The sequence below is a fragment of the Mesoplodon mirus genome (genome assembly GCF_964341445.2).
Source record: "Mesoplodon mirus genome assembly, chromosome: 7".
In the NCBI taxonomy this organism is placed as follows: domain Eukaryota; kingdom Metazoa; phylum Chordata; class Mammalia; order Artiodactyla; family Ziphiidae; genus Mesoplodon; species Mesoplodon mirus.
The window spans coordinates 17,267,321-17,293,381 of NC_138983.1; the positions used below are offsets into that span (position 1 = coordinate 17,267,321).

Consider the following 26,061-nt stretch of genomic DNA (forward strand, 5'->3'; position numbering starts at 1 on the left):
CCCAATATCTTAACATGGTCTCTACAAAACTGAATTCCTTAATCTTCCCCACAAAACTCTTGTCTAACTTTGGTCTTCCCATCTGAGTTAATAGCAACTCCCTCCTTCTAATTGCTCAGGTCAAAAAATCCTAGAGTAATCTTGACTGCTGTTAAAACAGGTCAGATCATGTTATTCCTCTGCTTAAAACCAGTGACTTGCAGTGACATATAAAGCCCCACAACAAAAATAAACAAAACAAACACCCAAAAAAGCTACACAATCTGGTTCACCTCTCTGGCTTCATCTCCTATTATTCTTCCTCTTGCTTACACCTCTTCAGCCAAAGTGGCCTCCTGTGTTTTGAAACTTTCAGTATGCTTCTGCCTTGGGGCATCTACCTTTGCTGTTCCATAATGCCATGTAAATAGAACCATATAGTACATAGCCTTTGGAGTCTGACTTCTTTCATTTACCATATGGGGGAAAAGGAAAAACTATAGAAAGAACAGATCAGAGGTGGCCAAGGGTTAAGGGTGGTGTTTGACTACAAAGGGGCAGAGTGAGGGAGTCTTTTGGGGGTAATGAAAGTTTTGTACCTTGATTGTTGTGGTGGCTGTATGACTCTGTGCATTTGTCTACATTCACAGAACTGTACACTGAAGAATGAATTTCACTGTATGTAAATTTTAAAAAAAGCAAAACAAAATCACAAACAACGGTTGCAAGTTTCAGGAAAAACTAAATGCAACATTGTGGAGAGGTGGGGAAGCAGGAAATACAATCAGACACACACAAGGATCCTCAGTGAAAAGGGGTTCACTTTATCCAGCAATGAATGAGCTGCTTCTCAAAATACATCTGATATAAAACTGTTTGAAATTAGCTGGACTCTAGCTGCATAAAAGACAGGAGAGTTGACAGGCATGTCTGATTGCTCACCTGCTTCTAAGAAATTACAGTCTCTGCTAGAACCAAATGCTCCAGGTTTAGTGACCCAGTATTTGAGATGACTGGTGTCTGATAATGTTCTAGGAAACCCTGTGTTCAGTGGAGTCCTGTCCCAAAGGGAATGCTCAGTTTCACACTGGTACAACTCTTACCAAAGCTCCACAAAGCTTACTTTGACGAACTTTAGGATCAGTGCTCACCGGAGGGCTGACCTTGTGGCTTAGATTATTCTTCCTTTCCCAGGAAGGTCAATTATCAACTCTGAACATCTGCTGACTGTGCATCTTTCCTGGTCAAATGTATCGTGTTAATGAAGTTCATCCACCATAAAACCTAGTGATGGATTGTTTCTCCCCACACCTTGCTGTGGTGGAAAGAAAGAAAGATAAAGACAACCTAGGACTTGAGAAGATGCAGAGTTATAGTTAGGCTTCAGAGCTGTCCAAATGAGCCTGGTTCTATAAAGAAGAACCACACCACAGACCTATTCTCATAAACAACTTTTATTTTTGTCCTCAGTATGTGCCCTTGAAGACTCCCAAATGCCTGGAGTTTCTGACTCTCCTTGGACCAGAGGCATAAGCATTGTACGGAACACTCAACCTTGGCTCATCACTCTCCTGAGGGGCTAAGTCTGAAGGCCTCAGAGAGAGGGAGCTGACACTCATGCCTTATTCCAAGATGGGTAACACAGTGAACAAAGAATTAGTAAAACATAGACTCAGTCTGTAGAGGGCTTCAAATATACATATTCTATATATATAAACCTGTTATATAGGATTTCGACTTATTGGTTTCCTTGTGATTTGTAATTAAAGTACAAATGATATCGATGTTGTACCCTGCTGATTTCCCCTTCTCAGCCCCCCTCCCTCCCCAACATAAATAACATCACAAAGGTCAGGTGATCCTAAGAGTTTTTGTTGTAAATATTTTGTTTTTAAAATCATTTCCCCTTCCTCCCCCGCAAACTACCTGTGAGAGTTTGGATCGGAGCAGCATGGAACGGACAAGGCTGGGGGCAGCATGGAGATCTAGTGGGGAGAGCGTGGAACATTGCTTCTCACTGACTGGCACCAGATGGGCTTCTGCATTTCCACTGACAACAGAGGCTACGACAGGAAGCAGAGAATGTGCGATGCGGTTTTGCCCTCCTCCGAATTGGAGGAGGCTGGCTGGACCACTGAGAAAAGCCCTAAGGGCATCGAGGTTTTGGAGACAGAGCACAGCTCCAGAAATGTCTTGGCTCAGTATTTACACAATATCTTTAGGCTTCATTTTCCTTTTAAGAAATTTATGTTTCTGAAGTTGGCTGGGGGAAAGAAGGAACTTAAAAACCAAAACAAACCAATTCCCACATATGTAAAAGTCCTGTTAAATGTCTTACTCAGTTATTGTCATACACATCCTTAAAAGCAGATACTGACAATGATTGGTTTCTTATTCCTTTTTTGAAGAGCATGAGAAAAGAGAGACAGGAGAGAAGGGAGGAGTGAGCTAAGGAGAGCGCCGGCCCTTCTTCAGAATTAAGTGACACTGGATGGTCTGGATTCGGTTCTTGGCTGGGACAAACTCGGGCTGCAGCTTCAGTGTAGACTCGTACCACACCAGTGCTTTTTCAAACTCTTCCTGTGAGGGGCAGAGGGACAGAAGTGAGAGGGGTGCTACCACCAGACTAAATATACACGGCGACTTCTTTTTCCGTGAAAAGCACATCTGTGGTAGTGACAACCCTGCAGTATTTTCTCAGTGGATCTAAATCTTTGAGGAAAACTCTGAGGTCTGGAGGAAACAACTACTTCCATCCCCAAGGTATGAGATAAGAAAGAAAATTATGGCAGAGCCCAAGAACCAGAGGGAAAGGGGAGATCAAGTTTATAGAGGTTTGGCCCAACAATAGGACTAATTGTGGTAGCAACAGTAAGAACCAATATTACTGAGTACCTGCTGCGTGCCAGGCACAGTGCTAGGTGCTTTATGGAATCCCTTCCTTTAATCCTCACAGAAACCTCTGGAACTATGTCTGGCAAAAGCTTATTTTGCATCTGCCTGAATTTTCTACTGTTAACTGGAAAGATGGAAGTCATGTCAGGTATCTCAATTAGACTTGTAAATTCTGAAACAGTTTCTTATTCTCCCTAACACTTGAAAATATGAACACGGTTTGGAAATGATCACTGCCATAGTGAAGGCATTAATCTTTTACTTAGACTAATACTCGCAAAGAAGAGCCCAAATCTACCGCTTAAATGGCTCCTTCTGGCCAAATGAGAGGCAGAATTCCTCATTCACAGCAGCAAATTTTGCATTTACTGGGGATGAAAATAGATACTTCAATTTTAAGAAGCAGAGAGGGAAATCTGCACATTCAGCAAGACCTACCTGGCCAAAATTATATTTCCTGCCTTTGAAGTCACGGGTAACACATAAAACTTAGAGCCTGAAGCTGCTCATTCTATTAACCTTTACTGAGAGTACTGTGGGAAGAGCCCCATGTGGGACCCCAAGCTTTGGATGAAAGTGGATGGCACAATTCTTGTTAAATTCGGCTATGACAGCTTCTGGGGGGCCCCTGGGACTTTAAGTTCTGAAATTGGTCCTTGTTCTGAACAAGATGGCCTTGCCATTTTATCTGTAAATGGTATCCCATGAAACTAGTGGCATTCCATCATTCATCAAAGCTTTGGTGAGCACCTCCTATGTGCCAAACCCTGTGAAGTGCTAGGAACAGGGAGATGAAGAGGAGTCTCTTTCCTAAGGAGCTCCTGGTCTAGGGGGAGAGACTAATAATTGAAACAAAAATTATAAAACAAGGTGAAAGTACAACAAGAGAAATCTGCACAGGGCATCATGAGTGCAACCGTAGTGACCTAGCCCAACCTTGCAGTAAGAAAGCACGAGAGTGTGTCCGTCCACGTGGAGGGTTAGGTAAGGTTTTCTGGAACAGGTGACATCTCTAGAAAACTGCAGGGAAATCTGACTCTATTACTGTTAAAAACTCAAGGTGAGGAACTACATAGTTGCAAATACGTGGATGAATTTCCTGTATTATTTAAAAAACTCACAAACCCTTACCTATAAAATATACCTTTGGTGGAGAGCTAACAATTTTAGATGCAAAATTTACAGGAAACTGGAGGACACTGACACAGTCAAAGAGGGTTTGAAATCAAAGAAGATGTGCCCGAGAGAAGGCGGCAGAGCTGGTGTGCTCCGCTCACAGGCCAACCTCACCATCGCCACATAGACGTTGCCCAGCGTGAAGTGGTTAACAGCAAAGTGTGGCGCGATCTCCACTGCCATGGTGGCCACAATGACGGCGTCGTTCCAGAGCTTGGCGTTGTGCAGGATGTTGGCTAGGCTAATGAGGGGCACGTCCTGGGGGAGGAAGGAGAAGGCGAGAAAGGAAGAGCTTTCATTCTCGGCTCTGGTGATCGTTAAGTAATGTGGTCAGCGTTTCCTGGTGAATGGCAGAGTCATGCAACTCAGCGCGGGAGGCTGCCGTTGGCTACGGGTCTGTGATAGGGAAGGAGCGCGCACCAGCCTATCCATGCAGTACTTCTTTCATTGAGTGAGACTTGCCTCAAAAAACAAACAAACATGTCAGCTGCGTAAAAACCTGCTGAGTGCGGTTGTTGGCTTCCATCCTGGTGCAAGCTCCTGGTCACGCTGCAGCTTGGTAAGGGATGTTGGTGGCCCGACGCTCTGCACAGCCCACACTCTGGGGCATGCTGTCACAGAGCCAAGGGGTTTTCTGCAAGGACCGCCACGCTGCCTGAGGCAGGGGCTAGCAAGCTGTGGCCCACAGGCCAGTCCAGCCTGCTGCCTGCTTTTGTAACTTTTTATTGGACCACACCATTCCCATTCCCTTAGATATTTGTGGCTGTTTTCACGCTATCATGGCAGAACTGAGTGGCTGCAACAGAGCCTGTCTGGCCTCAGACCCTAAATTTGTACCACCTGGCCCTTTACAGAAAAAGTTCCCTGATCCCTGATACAGAGTCTTCACCCTTCCCTATCGCCTAGCAGTACAGAGCACAGAATGATGGGTTGATCAAGTAGCAGTATTATTATCACAAATATTTATTAATATCACAAATATTTATTCCCTTTAAATGTGTTACCTGAGCAACTGCTATCTATATTGCATTGTTCTACACCACTGGGTTCTTCTATAGGAGATACAGAAGAAACAGAAAAAATGACCCATCTTTGTCCTTGCTGGACACCCACAGAGTGCATGTCATTAATAAGGTCACAGAGGTTTAAGAATTTGCCTAAGAACACTCTATGACATAAATCACAGCAAGATCCTTGTGGACCCACCTCCTAGAGAAATGGAAATAAAAACAAAGATAAACAAATGGGACCTGATGAAACTGAAAAGCTTTTGCACAGCAAAGGAAACCATAAACAAGACCAAAAGAGAACCCTCAGAATGGGAGAAAATATTTGCAAATGAAGCAACTGACAAAGGATTAATCTCCAAAATATACAAGCAGCTCATGTAGCTCAATAGCAAAAAAACAAACAACCCAATCCAAAAATGGGCAGAAGACTTAAATAGGCATTTCTCCAAAGAAGATATACAGACTGCCAACAAACACATGAAAGATGCTCAACATCAGTAATCATTAGAGAAATGCAAATCAAAACTACAATGAGATATCATCTCACACCAGTCAGAATGGCCATCATCAAGAAATCTAGAAACAATAAATGCTGGAGAGGGTGTGGAGAAAAGGGAACACTCTTGCACTGCTGGTGGGAATGTGAATTGGTACAGCCACTGTGGAGAACAGTATGGAGGTTCCTTAAAAAACTACAAATAGAACTACCATATGACCCAGCAATCCCACTACTGGGCATATACCCTGAGAAAACCATAATTCAAAAAGAGTCATGTACCAAAATGTTCATTGCAGCTCTATTCACAATAGCCCAGAGATGGAAACAACCTAAGTGTCCATCATCAGATGAATGGATAAAGAAGATGTGGCACATATATACAATGGAATATTACTCAGCCATAAAAAGAAACGAAACTGAGCTATTTGTAATGAGGTGGATAGGCCTAGAGTCTGTCATACAGAGTGAAGTAAGTCAGAAAGAGAAAGACAAATACCGTATGCTAACACATATATATGGAATTTAAGAAAAAAAAATGTCATGAAGAACCTAGGGGTAAAACAGGAATAAAGACACAGACCTACTGAGAATGGACTTGAGGATATGGGGAGGGGGAAGGGTAAGCTGTGACAAAGCGAAAGAGAGGCATGGACATATATACACTACCAAACGTAAGGTAGATAGATAGTGGGAAGCAGCTGCATAGCACAGGGAGATCAGCTCAGTGCTTTGTGACCACCTGGAGGGGTGGGATAGGGAGGGAGACGCAAGAGGGAAGGGATGTGGGAACAGATGTATATGTATGACTGATTCACTTTGTTATAAAGCAGAAACTAATAAAAAAATATAAAAAAAATAGATTGTTACCAATAAAAATAAAAAAAAAAAAAGAATTTGCCTAAGATCACAAACCTAGTGAGAGGCCGAGCTGCATTTAGAAGTCGGCAATGCCTGCGCCTGATACCACGTTCTACAGTGATGTTGAAGCCCTTCCCTGATGTTCCATCTTGCAGAGGGAGGGAAGGCACAATAGTGGGTGTAATTCACAGGCTTGTGGTGGCACAAGTGGGGCCATAAGGTTTTCCGCTCTATCTTAGCCTTCTGCCATTTTCTTATAGGCTGAGCATAAGGAAGGTTGTTGAAACCTCAGAATAAACCACTGGGCAAAGGAAAGGACTGAGGGATGGAAATTCACACCTCTGAGTTCCACTCACCTTCATTTGGTGTGGAGCATAGTGCAGGGCTTGGCGTAGGCAGTCAATCGCCTTCTTTCCTTGGCCTTTCACTCTCCAATAGAGGGCTGCCATGCTGGAAAGGACCCAGGACGTCTGGTTCTACAAAGGAATGGTCAGCTAAGGCTGATGTTTCTTAAATAACACACTAATTTACCACCAAGATTAAGAACAGTAACACAAGTAACACGAGTTAATGACCATTTAACTGAGTACTTACCTGGTCCTGGCGGTCTGCTATACACTCATGTTCATCCTCTTATTAATCCTAATAACAACCCTATAAGCTTGATTCTACTATTACAGTCTTTTTATAGATAAGAAAACTATGATCCAGAGAGGTTAAATATCTTGTCCAAATCCACTCAATTACTAAGTAGCAGAACTATATTTCATGCCCATGTTCTTTTATATTTAAATTTACTTAGCTTTTTGAACAGGTAATTCATTCACGTTTCAAAAACCAGAAATTATATAAAGTTATACAATGAAAAACCACCCTGCCATCCTTGTCACTATTATATACAAGTAAACACTATTTTTAGTTTCTTATGTAACCTTCTAGGATTTCTTTATGCTTTATATAAGCAAATATGAATACAGACTTATCTCTCACTCCTGCTTTATAAGCCTATTACTTATATAAGAGAAAATATTCATCTGCACTTTGCTTTTTTCACTAAACAGTACACCTTAGAGATCTTTCTACATCAGTGTGTAGAAAGCCTCCTCATTCCTTTGTTATCAGCTGCATAGTATTTCATTGTTTGGAAGTACCATTAGTTATTTAACTAGGTCCTTATTAATGAATATTCCTCTCTCCCCCAATTCTTCACTATTAAAAACAATGCTGCAAACATGACTTTGTATAGGTGTAATTTTGCGTCTGTGCAGCACATCTGTAGGATACATTTCCAGTGTGGACATGCTATATCAAGGGGATACACATGTTAGTGTGATAGAAATCACCACACTGCCTTCCATAGGACTGTAGCAATTTAATATCCCACCAGAAATATACACATGTCCCTGTTTCTTTACTGCTTCACCAAGGAGTCTGTTATTAAACTCTGGGATCTTTGATAGGTGAAAATGCGGTTTAAATCTACATTTCCCTTCTTATGAATGGAGCTGACCATCCTTTCATGTTTGACAGCCTTTTGTATTTTTCTGTGAACGACCTGTTCTTATATTATTAATTTTTCAGTGAGGTCTTTAGCTTATCTATATGAGAAAGCTCTTTAGGTATAAGGGAGATTAGTCCCTTGCCTGTATGTGAATTACAGATACATTACCCCAGGCTTCTCAAATCTGCCTTTGGACTTATGGTGCTTTGTGTGATATAAAGGTTTTAATTTCTACATAGTTCAGTTCATTAATCTATTTCTGATGGCTTCTGGATTTTCAGTTAGGAAGGTCTTGTTTACTCCAAGGTTATCAAGAATTTTTACCATGTTTTTTCCTCAGAACATTTGTGATTTCATTTTTCACATTTTAACCTTTGATCCACTTAAAATTTAACTTGCTATAAAGTAAAAGATATGGCTCCAATTTAATTTTTTTTCCAGATGGCTACTAAGTTGTCTCAATAATAGTTAATGAGTAATTCCTCTCTCCCCCACTGTGATGCTACCTTTATCATATACAAAACTTAAGTACTTAATTTAGGTCTAATATTGGGTTAATTTAGGTTTAATTTTGCATTTTCCTGTCTATTTCATTCTGATGGGCGGTCTCTAACTCCCAGCCATTACAGATGAGGCAATCAGAACACTTACCCTGCTTTCTATCTTCTTTCTGTCTTCCAATCTATTTTTTTGGTAATTTTATCATTTTTCATTGTCAGGGCACATAGCATTTATATTCTGTTCTATCACCCAATTTCCTGCCTTTGTTTTTGTATTGGTTCTACAGTTAAATATAGTCCTTGATCACTGACATTACTTTTGTGCGGCTTCCCTAGTCATCTCCTGGTTGGCTGAAGTTTATCTTCTAGTAGTTTTCTTAAGAAGGGCTGATGGGAAAATTATTCTCTGAGATTGCTGTTATGGGCTGAACTGTGTCCCCCCAAATTCATATGATGAAGTCTCAAATCTCTAGTTCCTCAGAATGTAACTATTTAGAAATAAAGTATTTAAAGAACTGATTAAGTTAAAATGAGGCCATTATTGTGGGGCCCTAATCTAATCTAACTGGATTTATGTGAAGGATTTATAGAAGAGGAAGAGATACATCAGGGTTGTGTGTGCAGAGGGATGATGGCGAGAGGTGCCAACAGGGTGGCCAACTGCAAACCAAGGAGTGAGGCCTCAGAGGAAAACAACCCTGCCGGCACCTGGATCCCCGACTTGTAGCCTCCAGAACTGTGAGAAAATAAATTTCTGTTGTTTAAGCCACGCCGTCTATAGTATTTTGTTATGGCTACCCCTAGCAAACAAATACAATCATGTACGTTCAAAACTTTCTGTCTATAGCCTTTATGCCTGAAGCACAGCTGGCTGGATATAAAACCATGGCTCATTCTTTCTTTCCTTGAATAACCTGCTGGTATTGCTCCATTGCCTCTTGGTTTGAATGGGTGCTGCACAGAAATCTGAAGCTAGCCTGATGTGTTCCTCCTTCTTTATGACTTGATTCTTCTGACTGGCTTCCCAAAAGGATCCTTTTTTTAAGAAAATAAAATTACCTTTCTTTAATGCCAATATCTGACACATACTGAAGAACATATTTATATATATACACATACAACAAATATGTAATTATATAAAATATACATGTATGCAGTAAAGCATAAAATAATGAATATTCCAGAAACCGCTACCCTACTAAAGAATGAACCTGCTTCTCCTGTATGTTCTTACACTGTGCCATCCTCTTGTCTTTTCTCCAGAGGCACACGCTATCCCAAGTGTTGTCTTTATTATTCCATTGCTCTTTTTAAACACCGTTCTATCACTTACACACACATATTTGCTCCAACAATACAATACTCAGTTTACTTCTTCCTGTGCATTATAAACATGGTGTAAGCAGTCTTCTGGGACTTGGTGTTTTTATTTGGCCCTCTAAGATTCATCCGTGTTGCTGTATGTAGTTTCAGTTCATTCAATTTCCTTGCTGCACAATTAAATGTTCATTAAGTGAATATACTATAATGTATTTATACATTTTCTGTAAATGGGAGGGTTTGAGTTATTTCCTGTTCTTAAGTTAGCTTCCCGTTGCCAATAGATGTACAAAGAGGTTCTCTAGTCTAGACACCTAGGAGTGGAACTGCTGGGTCAGAGGATGCGCAAATGTCCAACATAACAAGAGAAAGCCAAGTTGCTTCCTAAAGGTGCTATGACAAGTTTCAGTGCTATCAGCAATGTTTAAAAGTGCCTCTTGCTCTATATCCTTTCTAACTCTTGGTATTATCAGTGGGGATAAAACAGTATCTTACTGTAGCCTTTATTTGCATTTCCTGATTATTAGTGAGATTAAGAATTGTTTCTTGTGTTTATTGGTCATACATAGCTTTTTTCTGTGAAATGTCTGTTAATATCTTTTATACATTTTTCTATTTTATTATTTATCTTTCTCATCACTTTATTTACATGCTCTGCATATTAATCCTTGTAGGTTAAATGTGTTAAATGAATTTTCTCTCACTCTGGCTTCTTTAATTTAAAAAATGTCTTTAATTTAAAAATTTTAACCTTTAATGTAGTTGAACTTAATAACATTCTCTTCTCTAGCTTATGCTTGTATATCTTCTTTATGAAATCTTTTTGTACTTCAGGGCCAGAGAGATCATCTCCCACAGTTTAATTTTTAAAGTTCTGTTTTTGATACTTGAGTCCTTAATTCACATGGAGTTCATTTTTTGTGTATGATGTGAGGTGAGGATTGAAATTAACTAATTGCCCCAGCAAGCTTTCTGAATAGTCCCCTGTCTCCCCATTGATCTTCCACAGCTCTGTGTACACTAGAGACTTTCTGGGCTTCCTATTTAGTCCCCCTCATTATTTTTGCTTATTCCTTGAGCAAATGGCATAATGTCTTGTTTTGTAATTTTTTCATAAAAGTAAGGCAGTTCTCACAACCTATTCTTCTTTTCAAGAGTGTTATGTCTGTTCTTTACCCTTCCATATTAATGTAAAGATCTGCTTTTTAAGTGCCATAAAAAAACCCTGTTGTTATTTTGATTACAATAGGATTGACTCTATAAATCAAATTGGGGAAAACTGACATGTTTATGGTGTGTGTCTTCTTATCCATGAACACTACATATCTTTCTGTTTATTTAGGTCTTTTAAAATGTCTTTCAATAAAGTTTTATCACTTTCTGCACCTAAGTCTCATGACTTTTTTGTTAGATTTAGTACTGGGAACTTTATATTTTTGTAACAAAGTAAATACATGTTAAAAATTATGTTTTCTAATATTTATTGCTGCTGTATAGAAATGCAACTTATTTTTATTTATTGACTTTACAGGCAGCCACCTCAATAAAAACATTGTTATTTCTAAATATTTGTCTGTAGATTCTTCTAGATTTGCTATGTAGATAATAACATCATTTCTGAATAACATTTATTTTCTTCCTAATACTTATGCCATTACTTTCTTTTTCTTGATTTACTATACTCGTTAGGACTTTTAGTACAATGCTGAAAAGAAGTGGGAGTGGTGGGCATTCTTTTTCCGGATTTCAAAGAATTATTTTAAATATTTCCCCTGTTAACAATTATCTTTGATGAAGATGTTTTGTTGATTCTTCTCATCAGATTAAGGAAATCCTTGTCTATTTTTAATTTGCATTAGCTTTATATCATGAATGTACTGAATTTTATCAGATGCAATCTACTAAAATGATTTCATAATTTTTCTCCTTTAATTTGGTTTATGAAATTTAAGATTTTCCTAAAGTTAGACTGTTTAGATTTGTATTTCTGGGTAAACCCAACTGGTCAAGGTGCATCCTTTCTATATATATATATATATATATAGAACTAAAATAAGATATAAAAAAATTCAAAGTTACAGCTGTAGATTTCAACATACCTCTCAATAATTGATAGAAGTAGACCAAAAAAAAATCAGTAAATATAAAGAATATATAGAGAGTATTATCAACCAGCTTGACTTAAATGACATTTCTAGAACAGTCTTAACAACAGCAGAAGATGAATTCTTTTCTGGTGCTTACTGAACATTTATCAAGACAGATCATATTCTGGGGCATAAAACAAGTCTGAATAAGTTTAAAATAATTCAAATCATACAAAGTATACTGATTTACCACTGTGTAATTAAATTAGAAATCAATTAAAGCAAGACATCTGGAAAATACCCAATAGTTTGAAACCACATAACACACTTCTAAATAATTTATGGGTCAAAGAGGAGATTAGAAGGAAAATTATAAATCATTTTAAACTGAATGAAAATGAAAATATGACAAATAAAACATGTGATATGCAGCTGACACAGAATTTAGAGGGAACTTTTAGCACTAAACCCCTACATTAGAAAAGCAAGGGATCAAATTAGTAACCTAAACTTCCATACGGAGAAACTAAAAAAAAACCAAACAAAAAACTTGTCAAATTAAATGCTAAGGAAGCAGAATACAGGAGGTAACGAAGATAAGAGCAGACACCAATGAAAGAGAAAACAGAAAAACAATAGAGAAAAATCAGTGGATCTAAAAACTCATTCTTTGGGAAGCTCAATAAAAACTGATAAACTTTTATTAGTCAATGTGACCGGGGGAAAAAAGAGAAAAGATACAAAGTCACAAGATAAGAATTGAGAAGGTACATTACTACAAATTCTACAGATATTAATGGAATGATAAGGGACTATTATGAACAACTTTATGCCAATAAATTCATTAGATAAACTAGACAAATTAAAGACACAACTAACAAAGCTCACTCAAGAAGAAAGACAATTTGAATACTCTCATTAAAGAAATTGAGTTTATAGTTAAAAATCTCTCACAAAGAAAAGTCCCCATTCAGATGGTTTAAAAGGTGAATTTTCTATCAACATTTAAGGAAGATATAATACCAATCCTCTACAATCTTTTCCAGAAAAATAAGGGTAGGGAACACTTCCCAACTCATTACACACAGTCATTATTATCATGATACCAAAACTAGACAAAATATTACAAGAAAATCACAGACTAATATACTTATGAATATACATTCAGACAGACTGAATGGCTTATCAACGGTAGAGAAAGGTGTGTGTGTTGGTTTGTCAATTTCTCTCATTAAATCATTTTCTGCTTTATATATATATATATATATATATTTTTTTTTTTTTGTGGTACACGGGCCTCTCACTGTTGTGGCCTCTCCTGTTGCGGAGCACAGGCTCCGGACGTGCAGGCGCAGAGGCCATGGCTCACGGGCCCAGCCGCTCCACGGCATGTGGGATCTTCCTGGACCAGGGCACGAACCCGTGTCCCCTGCATCGGCAGGCGGACTCTCAACCACTGCGCCACCAGGGAAGCCCTGCTTTATATATTTTGAGGTTATTTTTATTGCATATGTATAAGGTTAGAAGCAGTATATATTGTTTTTCTGGTGATTATCATTGCGTGGTCATTCTCTCTGACCCTAATAATTTTTTCTGCTTTGAAATATATATTTCCAGGTAATTAATATAGCTATAGCTACTTCCTTTTGATAGTATATTCCTTTTTGATTAGTATTTTCCCTTTAACATTTCTATTATGCTTTAGGTATGACTCTTAAAAACATGTAGCTCCTTTAAAAACATTTCCAATTTGACATTATTGTGACTGTTATATTAAAGATTTTTTTAAAGACTGTTTATCATATTTCTTGGTTTATTTTTATCTTGATTCTTGAATACATTTTTTCCTCTTTTTTTGGGGGGGCATTTCTTGGATTGATTTTTTTTTTTTGGTCCTCCTGTTCTTCATTATTTTACCTTCAGAGGTTTGGGAGTTGCACATTTTTTTTAAAGGTTACCCTTAAATTTCTACTTAATATTTAACAAAGTCCAAGTAATATATTAACTCACCCCTCCTGAACACTAAAAGGGCATTTGAATACCTTAACTCTGATCATCCCACTCTCAAATGTACATTTCTCCAGTATTTCAGTTTAGCCACTTCCGAGACTGAACCAGACAGAAACAGAAAACATAAACAGACCAATCACAAGCACTGAAATTAAGAGTGTGATTAAAACTCTTCCAACAGACAAAAGCCTAAGACCAGAGGTCTTCACAGGCAAATTCTATCAAACACTTAGAGAAGAGCTGACAACTATCGTTCTCAAACTCTTCCAAAATATAGCAGAGGGAGGAACACTTCCAAACTCATTCTACGAGGCCACCATCACCCTGATACCAGAAGCAGACAAAGATGTCACAAAGAAAGAAAACTACAGGCCAATATCACTGATGAACACAGATGAAAAAATCCTCAACAAAACACTAGGAAACAGAATCCAGCAGCACATTAAAAGGATCATACACCATGGTCAAGTGGTGTTTACCCCAGGAATGCAAGGATTCTTCAATGTATGCAAATCAATCAATGTGATACACCATATTAAGAAATTGAAGAATAAAAATCATATGATCATCTCAATAGATGCAGAAAAAGCTTTTGACAAAATTCAACACCTATTTATGATAAAAACTCTCCAGAAAGTAGGCAGAGAGGGAACTTACCTCAACATAATAAAGGCCATATATGACAAAGCCACAGCCAACATCGTTCTCAATGGTGAAAAACGGAAAGCATTTCCTCTAAGATCAGGAACAAGACAAGGTTGTCCACTCTCACCACTATTATTCAACGCAGTTTTGGAAGTTTTAGCCACACCAATGAGAGAAGAAAAAGAAATAAAAGGAATCCAAATTGGAAAAGAAGTAAAAGTGTCACTGTTTGCAGATGACATGATACTACACGTAGAGAATCCTAAAGATACTACCAGAAAACTACTAGAGCTAATCAATGAATTTGGTAAAGTAGCAGGATACAAAATTAATGCACAGAAATCTCTGGCATTCCTATACACTAATGATGAAAAATCTGAAAGTGAAATCAAGAAAACACTCCCATTTTACCATTGCAACCAAAAGAATAAAATACCTAGGAATAAACCTACCTAAGGAGACAAAAGACCTGTATGCAGAAACTATAGGACACTGATGAAAGAAATTAAAGATGATACAAACAGATGGAGAGATACACCATGTTCTTGGATTGGAAGAATCACTATTGTGAAAATGACTATACTACCCAAAGCAATCTACAGATTCAGTGCAATCCCTATCAAACTATCAATGGCATTTTTCCCAGAACTAGAACAAAAAATTTCACCATTTGTAAGGAAACACAAAAGACCCTGAATAGCCAAAGCAATCTTGAGAAAGAAAAACGGAGCTGGAGGAATCAGGCTCCTGGACTTCAGACTATACTACAAAGCTACAGTAATCAAGACTGTATGGTACTGGCACAAAAACAGAAATATAGATCAATGGAACAGTACAGAAAGCCCAGAGATAATCCCATGCACATATGGTCACCTTATATTTGATAAAGGAGGCAAGAATATACAATGGAGAAAAGACAGCCTCTTCAATAAGTGGTTCTGGGAAAACCAGACAGCTACATGTAAAAAAATGAAATTAGAACACTTCCTAACACCATACACAAAAATAAACTCAAAATGGATTAAAGACCTAAATGTAAGGGCAGACACTAGAGGAAAACATAGGCAGAACACTCTATGACATACATCACAGCAAGATCTTTTTTGACTCACCTCCTAGAGAAATGGAAATAAAAACAAAAATAAACAAATGGGACCTAATGAAGCTTAAAAGCTTTTGCACAGAAAAGGAAACGATAAACAAGACAAAAAGACAACCCTCAGAATGGGAGAAAGTATTTGCAAATGAAGTAACAAAGGATTAATCTCCAAAATTTACAAGCAGCTCATGCAGCTCAATATCAAAAAGACAAACAACCCAATCCAAAAATGGGTGCAAGACCTAAATAGACATTTCTTCAAAGAAGATACACAGATTGAGAACAAACAAATGAAAGGATGCTCAACATCACTAATCATTAGAGAAATGCAAATCAAAACTACGATGAGGTATCACCTCACACCAGTCAGAATGGCCATCATCAAAAAATCTACAAACAATAATGCTGGAGAGGGTGTGGAGAAAAGAGAACCCTTTTGCACTGTTGGTGGGAATGTAAATTGATACAGCCACTATGGAGAAAAGTATGGAGGTTCCTTAAAAAACTAAAAATAGGGCTTCCCTGGTGGTTGACAGTCCGCCTGCCAATGCAGGGGACGCGGGTTTGTGCCCTGGTCCGGGAGGATCCCACATGCCGTGGAGCGGCTGGGCCCGTGAGCCATGGCCGCTGAGCCTGCGCATCCAGAGACTGTGCTCCGCAACGAAAGAGGCCACAACAGTGAGAGGCCCGCGTACCACAAACCCGCCCCCCCCCCACACACAAAAAAACAAGAAAACTAACTAAAAATAGAACTATCATACGACCCAGCAATCCCACTACTGGGCATATACCCTAAGAAAACCGTAATTCAAAAAGAGTCATGTACCACGATGTTCACTGCACCACCATTTACAATAGCCAGGACATGGAAGCAACCTAAGTGTCCATCATCTGATGAATGGATAAAGAAGATGTGGCTCATATATATAATGGAATATTACTCAGCCATAAAAAGGAACGAAACTGAGTTATGTGTAGTGAGGTGGATGGACCTAGAATCTGTCATACAGAGTGAAGTAAGTTAGAAAGAGAAAAACAAATACCGTATGCTAACGCATACATATAGTTTAAAAAAAGTGGTACTGATGAACCTAGTGGCAGGGGAGGAATAAAGACGCAGATGTAGAGAATGGACTTGAGGGCATGGTGGGGAAGGGGAAGCTGGGATGAAGTGAGAGAGTAGCACTGACATATATATACTACCAAATGTAAAATGGATGGCTAGTGGGAAGCTGCTGCAGAGCACAGGGAGATCAGTTCGGTGCTTCGTGATGAGCTAGAGGGATGGGATAGGGAGGGTGGGAGGGAGGCGATATGGGGATATATGTATACGTATAGCTGATTCACTCTGTTGTACAGTAGAAACTAATACAACTTTGTAAAGCATTTATACTCCAATAAAGATGTGAAAAAAAACCACTACAGATAAAAGCTGACAGCTTTTAATAGAGCTGTTATGGTCATATTCCATGGGTTTCCTCATGGTTCAACTTGCTGCAATGTAGTAAAAATCATTTAAGACATAAAATTAAAATTTTATTTTCCAGAAAAAGAAAAAAAATTGAAGTACAGTTGATTTACAATGTTATATTAGTTTCAGGTATACAACATAGTGATTAGATATTTTTACAGATCACACTCTATTTAAAGTTATTGGGGGACTTCCCTGGTGGTGCAGTGGTTAAGAATTCGCCTGCCAATGCAGGGGACATGGGTTTGAGCCCTAGTCCAGGAAGATCCCACATGCCATGGAGCAACTAAGCCTGTGCACCACAACTACTGAGGCTGCGCTCCAGAGCCCACGAGCCACAACTACTGAGCTAGTGTGCCACAACTACTGAAGCCTGCGTGCCTAGAGCCTGTGCTCCGTAACGAGAAGACACCACAGTGAGAAGCCTGCGCACCACAATGAGGAGCAGCTCCCACTTGCCGCAACTAGAGAAAGCCTGCACAGCAACGAAGACACAACACAGCCATAAATAAATAAATGAACAAACAAACATAAAAAGAAATATAAAGTTATTCAGTTGGCCAAAATGTTTGTTCAGTTTTTTCCGTAAGATGGCTTTAGCAGCACTTAGTTGCCTTTAACCTCATTTGAAACAATTTTGTTAGATTGTATTGTGACAGCTGTCATAATAGCGTGCATTTTTAAAAAAACTTATCAAAATTGGTGAACTTTTGTGTAGCCATTTTAATACTGAAGATGGAAGAAAAAAGCAACATTTTTAGCCTATTATGCTTTTTAAAAAATAAATAAATTTATTTATTTACTTATTTATTTTTGGCTGCGTTGGGTTTTTGTTGCTGCGTGTGGGCTTTTCTCTAGTTGTGGCAAGTGGGGGCTACTCTTCTTGCGATGCATGGGCTTCTCATTGTGGTGGCTTCTCTTGTTGTGGGACACGGGCCCTAGCGTGCATGGGCTTCAGTAGTTGTGGCACGTGGGCTCAGCAGTGGTGGCTCGCGGGCTCTCGAGTGCAGACTCAGTAGTTGTCGCGCACAGGCTTAGTTGCTCCACGGCATGTGGGATCTTCCCAGACCAGGGTTCGAACCTGTGTCCCCTGCATTGGCAGGCGGATTCTTAACCACTGCGCCACCAGGAAAGTCCCAATTATGCTTTATTATTTCCAGAAAGGTAAAAATGCAACTGAAATGCAAAAAAAGATTTGTGTAGTGTATGGAGAAGGTGTTGTGACTGATTGAACATGTCAAAAGTGGTTTGCAAAGTTTTGTGCTGGAGATTTTTCGCTGGATGATGCTCCACTGTTGCGTAGACCAGTTGAAGTTATAGCGATCAAATTGAGATATTAATTGAGAAAAATCAAAGTTATCATACAGGAGATAGCCGATATACTCAAAATATCCAAATCAAGTGCTGAAAATCATTTGCACCAGCTTGGTTATTTAATCACTTTGATGTTTGGGTTCCACGTAAGTTAAGCGCAAAAAACATTCTTGACCATGCAATTCTCTACTTAAACGTAACAAAAACATTCTGTTTTTAAAACAAATTGTGATGGGCGATGAAAAGTGGATACTGTACAATAATGTGGAACGGAAGAGATCGTGGGGCAAGTGAAATGTACCACCACCAACCACACCAAAGGCCGGTCTTCATCCAAAGAAGGTGATGTTGTGTATATGGTGGGATTGGAAGGGAGTCCTTTATTATGAGCTCCTTCCGAAAAACCATAGGATTAATTCCGACAAGTACTGCTCCCAATTAGACCAACTAAAGCAGCACCTGATGAAAAGCGACCAAAATTAGTCAACAGAAAATGCATAATCTCCCATCAGGATACCGCAAGACCGTATGTTTCCTTGATGAACAGGCAAAAACTGTTACAGCTTGGCTGGGAAGGTCTGATTCATCCGCTGTATTCACCAGACATTGCACATTCAGATTCCCATTTATTTTGGTCTTTACAAAATTCTCTTAATGGAAAAAATTTCAATTCCCTGGAAGACTGTAAAAGGCACCTGGAACAGTTCTTTGCTCAAAAAGCTAAAAAGTTTTGGGAAGATGGAATTATGAAGTTGCCTGAAAAATGGCAGAAGGTAGTGGAACAAAAGGGTGAATATGTTGTTCAATAAAGTTCTTGGTGAAAATGAAAAATGTGTCTTTTTTACTTAAAAACTGAAGGAACTTTTTGGCCAACCCAATATTATAAAATATTGGCTAGATTCCTTGTGCTGTACGTTAAAACGTCGTATCCTATTTATTTTATACCTAGTGGTCTGTACCTCTTAGTCCCCTTCCTCATGCTGCCCCTCTGCCCACCCCTCAACTCACTGGTAACCACTAGTTTGTTCTTTGTATCTATGCAACTGCTTCTGTTTTGTTATATTCATTCACTTGTTTTAATTTTTTAGATTCCACATATAAGTGAAAACATGCAGTATTTGTCTTTCTCTGACTTATGACACTAAGTATAATACCCTCCAAGTCCATCCATGTTGTTGCAAATGGCAAAATTTCATTCTTTTTTATGGCCGAGTAATATTCCATCATGTGTGTGTGTGTGTGTGTGTGTGTATCTTCTTTATCCATTCATCTGTTGATAGACACTTAGGTTGCTTCCATATCTTGAATTAGTGTTTCCATTTTCTTTGGATATATACCCAGGAGTAGAATTGCTGGATCATATGGTAGTTCTATTTCTAATTTTTTGAGGAACCTCTATAATGTTTTCCATAATAGCTGTGCCAATTTACATTCCCACCAACAGTGAACTAGGGTTTCCCCTTTCTCCACATCCCTGCCAACACTTATTTGTTAACTTTTTGTCGATAGCCATTCCGACAGGTGTGAGATGATAGCTCATTGTGGTTCTGATTTGCATCTCCCTGATGATTAGTGATGTTGAGCATCTTTACTTGTGCCTGTTGGCCATTTGTATGTCTTCTTTGGAAAAATGCCTATTCAGATCTTCTGCCCATTTTTAAATAACATTATTTGTTTTTCTAATATTGAGTTGAATGAGCTTTTTATAAATTTTGGATATTAACCCCTTATCAGACATATCATTTGCAAATACATTTTCCCATTCAGTAGGTTGCCTTTTTGTTTTGTTGATGGCTTCCTTTGTTGTGCAAAAGTTTTTAAGTTTATTTAGGTCTCATTTGTTTAGTTTTGCTTTTGTTTTCCTTGCCTGAGAAGACAGATCCAAAAATATACTGCTAAGAATTATGTCATAGAATATACTGCCTGTGTTTTCTTCTAGGAGTTTTATGGTTTCCAATTTTACATTTAGATCTTTAATCCATTGAGTTATTTTTATATATGATGTGATAATATGTTCTAATTTCATTCTTTTCATGTAGCTGTCCTGTTTTCCCAACACCACTTACTGAAGAGACTGTCTTTTTCCCATTGTATATATCTGCCTCCTTTGTCATAAATTGACAATATGTGTGTGGGTTTATTTCTGGGCTCTCTATTCTATTCCATTGATCTATGTGTCTCTCTTTGTGCCAGTACCATACTGTTTTGATGACTATAGCTTTGTAGTATAGTCCAAAGTCAGGGAGCATGATACCTCCAGCTTTGCTCTTTTTTCTCAAGATTGCTTTGGCAATTTGGGGTCTTTTGTGGTTCCATACAAAATTTAGAACTATTCTAGTTCTGTGGAAAATGTCATGGATATTTTGATAAGGGTTACACTATATCTCTAGATTGCTTTAAGTAGTATAGACATTTTAACAATATTAATTCTTCCAAACCATGAACATGGGATATCCTTCCATTTATTTGTATCATCCTCAATTTTGTTCATCAGCCTCTTATAGTTTTCAGCGTATAGGTCTTTCATTTCCTTGGTTAAAATTATTAAGTATTTTATTATTTTTGATGCAACTGTTTTCTTGCTTCCTCTTTCTGATAGTTACTAGTGTATAGAAAAGCAACAGATTTCTGTATATTAATCTTGTATCCTGCAACTTTACTGAATTCATTTGTTAGTTTTAATAGTTTTTTGGTGGAGACTTCAGGGTTTTCTATATGTAGCATCATGTCATCTGCAAATAGTGACCATTTCACATCATCCTTTCCAATTTGGATGCCTTTTCTGTTTCTTGTCTGATTGCTATGGCCAGGTCTCCTAATACTATGTTAAATAGAAATTGTGAGAGTGGACGTCCTTGTCTTATTCCAATTTTAAATGAAAAGCTTTCAGTTTTTCACCACTGAGTATGATGTTAGCTGGGTTTGTTATAAATGGCCTTTATTATGTTGAGATCTGTTCCCTCTATACCAACTTTGTTGAGAATATTTATCATGAATGGGTGTTGAATTTTGTTAAATGCTTTTTCTGCATCTATTGAGATGATTGTGTGATTTTTATCCTTTGTTTTGTTAATGTGGTGTATCACATTGATTGATTTGCAGATACTGAACGATTCTTACATCTCTGGAATAAATCCCACTTGATCACAGTGTATGACCTTTTAATATATTGTTGAATCTGACTTGCTAATATATATATATATATATATATATATTTTTTAAAATATTTATTTAGGCTGTGCCGCATCTTTTTTTTCTAATTAACATCTTTATTGGAGTATAATTGCTTTACGGTGGTGTGTTAGTTTCTGGACTTGCTAATATTTCATTGAGGTTCTTTGCATTTATATTCATCACAGATATTAGCCTGTAATTTTCTTTTTCTTTGTAGTATCTTTGTCTGATTTTGGTATCAGGATAATGGTGGTCCCACAGAATGAATTTGGGAGTACTGCCTTCTCTTCAATTTTTTGCCATAGTTTGAGAGGGCTAAGTATTAACTTTTCTTTATATGTTTGGTAGAATTCCCCTGTGAAGCCACCTGGTCCTGGACTTCTGTTTGTTGGGCGTTTTTTGATTATTGATTTAATTTTAATAAAAGCATCTGGTCTGTTCAGATTATCTATTTCTTCCTGATTCAGTCTTGGAAGATTGTATGTTTCTGGAAATTTATCCATTTCTTGTAGGTTGTCCAATTTGTTGGCATATAACTGTTCATAGTATTCTCTTATGACTGTATTTCTGTGATATGTTTTAATTTCTCCTCTTTCATTTCTTTTTTTAAAAAATATTTATTTATTTATTTATTTATTTGGCTGTGCCAGGTCTTTAGTTGTGGCATGCGGGATCTTTAGTTGCAGCATGCAAAATCTTTAGCTGTGGCATGCAAACTTTTAGTCACGGCATATGGGATCTAGTTCCCCGACCAGGGATCGCATCCAGGCCCCTTACACTGGGAGTGCGGAGTCTTAGCCACTGGACCACCAGGGAGGTCCCTTTCCTCTTTCATTTCTTATTTTATTTGGGTCCTCTCTCTTTCATTCTTAATGAGCCTGACTAAAGTCTTATCAATTCTGTTTATCTTTTCAAAAAACCAGCTCTTGGTTTCACTGATCTTTTCTACTGTTTTGTTTTGTCTTGTTTGGTCTCTATTTTACTTCATTTCATATCTTTACTATTTCCTAACTTCTTCTAACTTTAAGTTTTGTTTTTCTTTTTCTAATTCCTTTAGGGGATAGGTTAGGTTATTTGAGATTTTTCTTGTTTCTTGAGGTATGGCTGAATTGCTACCAACTTCCCTCTTAGAACTGTTTTTGCTGTGCCCTATAGATTTTGGAAAGTTGGTTTTTTGTTTTCATTTGTCTCAAGGCATTTTCTTATTTCCTCTGACTTTTTCATTGATGCATTGGTTTTTAAGTATCATGTTGTTTAGTCTCCACGTGTTTGTGTTTTTCCCATTTTTCTTTTGTAACTGATCTCTAGTTTCATACTGTTGTGGTTGGAAAAGATGCTTGATGTAATTTCTGTCCTCTTAAATTTATTGGGAGTTGTTTTGTGGCCTAGCATGTGATCTACCTGAAAAGAATGTGTATTCTGCTGTTTTTGGATGGAATGTCCTGTAGATATCTATTAAGGCCAAGTGGTCTAACATGTCATTTAAGGCCACTGTTTCCTTATTGATTTTCTGTCTGGATGATCTGTCCACTGATGTAAGTGGGGTATTAAAGTCCCCTACTATTATTGTATTACTGTCAACCTTTAGGTCTTTTAATATTTGCTTTATATATTTAAGTGCTCCTGTATTAGGTGCATATATGTTTATTAATGCTATATCCTCTTCTTGTATTGATCCTTTTATCATTGTATAATGCCCTTCTTTGTCTTTTATTATAGACTTTGTTTTAAAGTGGAAAACACTATCTAAAGATCACAATCTGGGTACTAAGGGTGCCTACTAATACTGGGCGTCATAGATTCTAATCTTTTCAATAAAATAAAGCTAGGAGATGTGTAAATATATCAATAAAATATTTCAAGAATTCTTACTAATACTTCCAATTCAAGACTAGAGATGTTTACTTATGGTCATTCTCACATTTCTATGTCCTTTCACCCATACTCAAAATTCCAGTTTTCAACATCACCAACAAAATTACTCATTTATTTTGCAATACATACACCTACAATCTCGAAAGAATAACATCAATATTATTAATACAATAGTATTACTGAAAACAGTATAAGGTTTTCTTTTGTTCTTAGGGTAAATTCCATTAGGGATGTACAGCCAAATAACTGTTTTAAAGTCACTTGGAATTCTTCCTCTTGATGTGGTTATACTACCAATGGAATGCAAAGTTAGGCTCATTTCATTTTACTTTTAATTAGGAATTCTCTTATTTAAAAATTCTTTGTAATTATGCAAAATATTTATTTGGTTCCAAAGTCAAACAACAACAACAACAAAAAACCAATGTAGATTCAAGGAAATCTAGCTTCATTCCGTGTCTTTTCTATCCTATTTTTGTCTTCCTTCCATGGGACACCATTTAAAAATTTTTTTCAAATTTAGCCTTTCATTTTAAAATATCTTTCTATTTCTCTCTACATATAATTCCCCTCCCCACAAGTTGCTATTTTAAAAAGAGATAAATAGTAACCTAAGACATAATATTTTTCTACTGTTCTTTTTTTTATTTGCTATATCCTGGAGATTACTCCATATAAGTTTATAGAGATGGTCCTCATTCATTTTGACAGCTTCAGAAGTCTCCATTGTGTGGATGTTTACACACAATGAGCAGCCACATGGGACTTTTTATTCAGTCAACCCCCTACTACTGGGCATTTGGATTGTTTTAGTTTACTATTACAAATCAGGCTATAATCAACAGCCTTATTCACAGGTATTTTTGTCAGGTAATTTTTTTTGCCATTGTATTTTTAGGAAAGATTCCTAAAAGCAGGATTGCTGGCTGGATGGGTAAATGAATGTATAATTTTGTTAGACATTGTCAATTTTCTCTCCATAGAGATTATTCCATTTTGCATTTCTACCAGCAGTGTATGACACTGCCAGTTCTCCCATGGTCTCACCAAGGGTATCCTATCAAACTTCTAAATTTTTGCCAATGATATGGGCAGGAAATATCTCAGTGTAATTTTTTTAGCTTTTTGAGGTAGAAGCACAGATAACTATGTTTCAGTCATTTTTTTTTAAACTAACATATCCATTTAGGGCTATAAACTTCCCTCAAGCATTGCTTTAGTTGCATCCCATAAGTTTTGATATGCCAAATCTTTATTGTCATTCATTTCAAAATATTTTCTAATGTTGCTTTCTTCACTGAACCCTGAGTCATTCAGAGGTGTAGTATAATCTCACCAACATCATTGGGAATTTTCTAACCTTTTTTTTCTGATTTTTTTTCTAGGTTAATTCCACCATGGTCAGAAAGTAAACTCTAAATTGCTTCAGTGGTTTAATATTTAATTGAGGTTTAATTTATGATTCAGCTTATGATCAATATGGTAAGTGTTCCATATTCATTTTAAAAATAAGAATATCCTCACAGTTGAATGTGGCATTATATAAATATCAGTTATGTCAAGTTTATTAGTAAGACCTTCTATATCTTAATTTTTTGTCTGCTTAGTTCTATCACCTATTAAGAGGTATGTTAAAGCCTATTTTGGTTGTGGATTCATCTGTTTCTCCTTTTATATGTCAATGTTTAATGTTTGTCTATATAATGTGAAACTATGGTACTGGTTCCATATAGATTTACAATTTTCAATATCCTGGTGGACTGACCACTTTATCATTATGAATTGTCTTTATCTGTAGTAATGCTTCTTGCCTTAAATTCCACATTGTCTGATATTAGTATAGTTACACCAGTTTCTTTTGATTAATGTTTGTATGATGTAGCTTTTTCCCATCTGTTTAATATCGACTGTTTTGTATCTTATATTAAGATGTGTTACTTTAAACAGCACACAATTGGGTTCAAGATTTTAACCTAGTCTGATAATGTTAGCATTCTAATTGGGGTACCTAGTCCTTTTATATTTATTGTGATTACTGATATATTGGGTTTATCACTATCATCTTACTATTTGTATTCTATTTTACCCACCTGTTTTATAATCCTTTGTCTTCCTTGCCTCCTTTATGAATTAATCAAATGTTTTTTATTATTCCATTTTCCCTTAATTATACTTTCTTTAACTGTTCTTTTAGTGGTTAGCCTAAAAGTATAACACGCATCTTTGAATTATTACAGACAAAAAATATAAATTATTACTATAATTTTATTACTTTCCTGAAATGTTAAAGCCTAACACTTTGTCTATGTGTATTCCTGGGAAATTAATCTCATGTTAACTTTTCAGCTAAGTTGCCCTGGAAACATAATAAAGGTAGAATGTCACCCACATTACTAGGCAACATTGTTTATGGTAAAGATGATCTGACTGTAAACTGCCAGTGGACTGTGATGATCTGGTAGAAAGCTTTGAGCTTTCCCCAGTGTGACATTTCTTGTCCCTTGCTGGAACTCTTGGGCTCTAGGCCCATAGGACTGTTAAAGAGGCACTGGTTCTTACATGGGACTTGAGACTTCCAGGCAAGGGTGGTTCCCACACTCATCCATGTGGTCTTGATCCCTTATCCCTGAGCTGTCAATTGGGGGGGT

At 37.4% G+C, this 26,061-nt stretch overlaps 1 protein-coding gene across 3 annotated transcripts in view; it reads right to left on the minus strand.

Moving 5' to 3' along the window:
• Window positions 1-836: 836 nt before the first annotated feature.
• The window catches only part of TTC17 (tetratricopeptide repeat domain 17), a 148,281-nt gene continuing 123,056 nt past the window's right edge, over window positions 837-26,061 (minus strand). For 2 of the 3 annotated variants that reach the window (XM_082629087.1, XM_082629088.1), the window contains exons 23-25: window positions 6,774-6,893; window positions 4,165-4,308; window positions 837-2,559 (exon numbers count right to left, since the gene is read on the minus strand). In XM_082629087.1, coding sequence (XP_082485213.1) covers window positions 2,428-2,559; window positions 4,165-4,308; window positions 6,774-6,893 — 396 coding nt within the window. In that variant the 3' untranslated portion in view covers window positions 837-2,427. The remainder of the gene's footprint in view (window positions 2,560-4,164; window positions 4,309-6,773; window positions 6,894-26,061) is intronic. The other variant, XM_082629086.1, reaches the window with a different exon arrangement.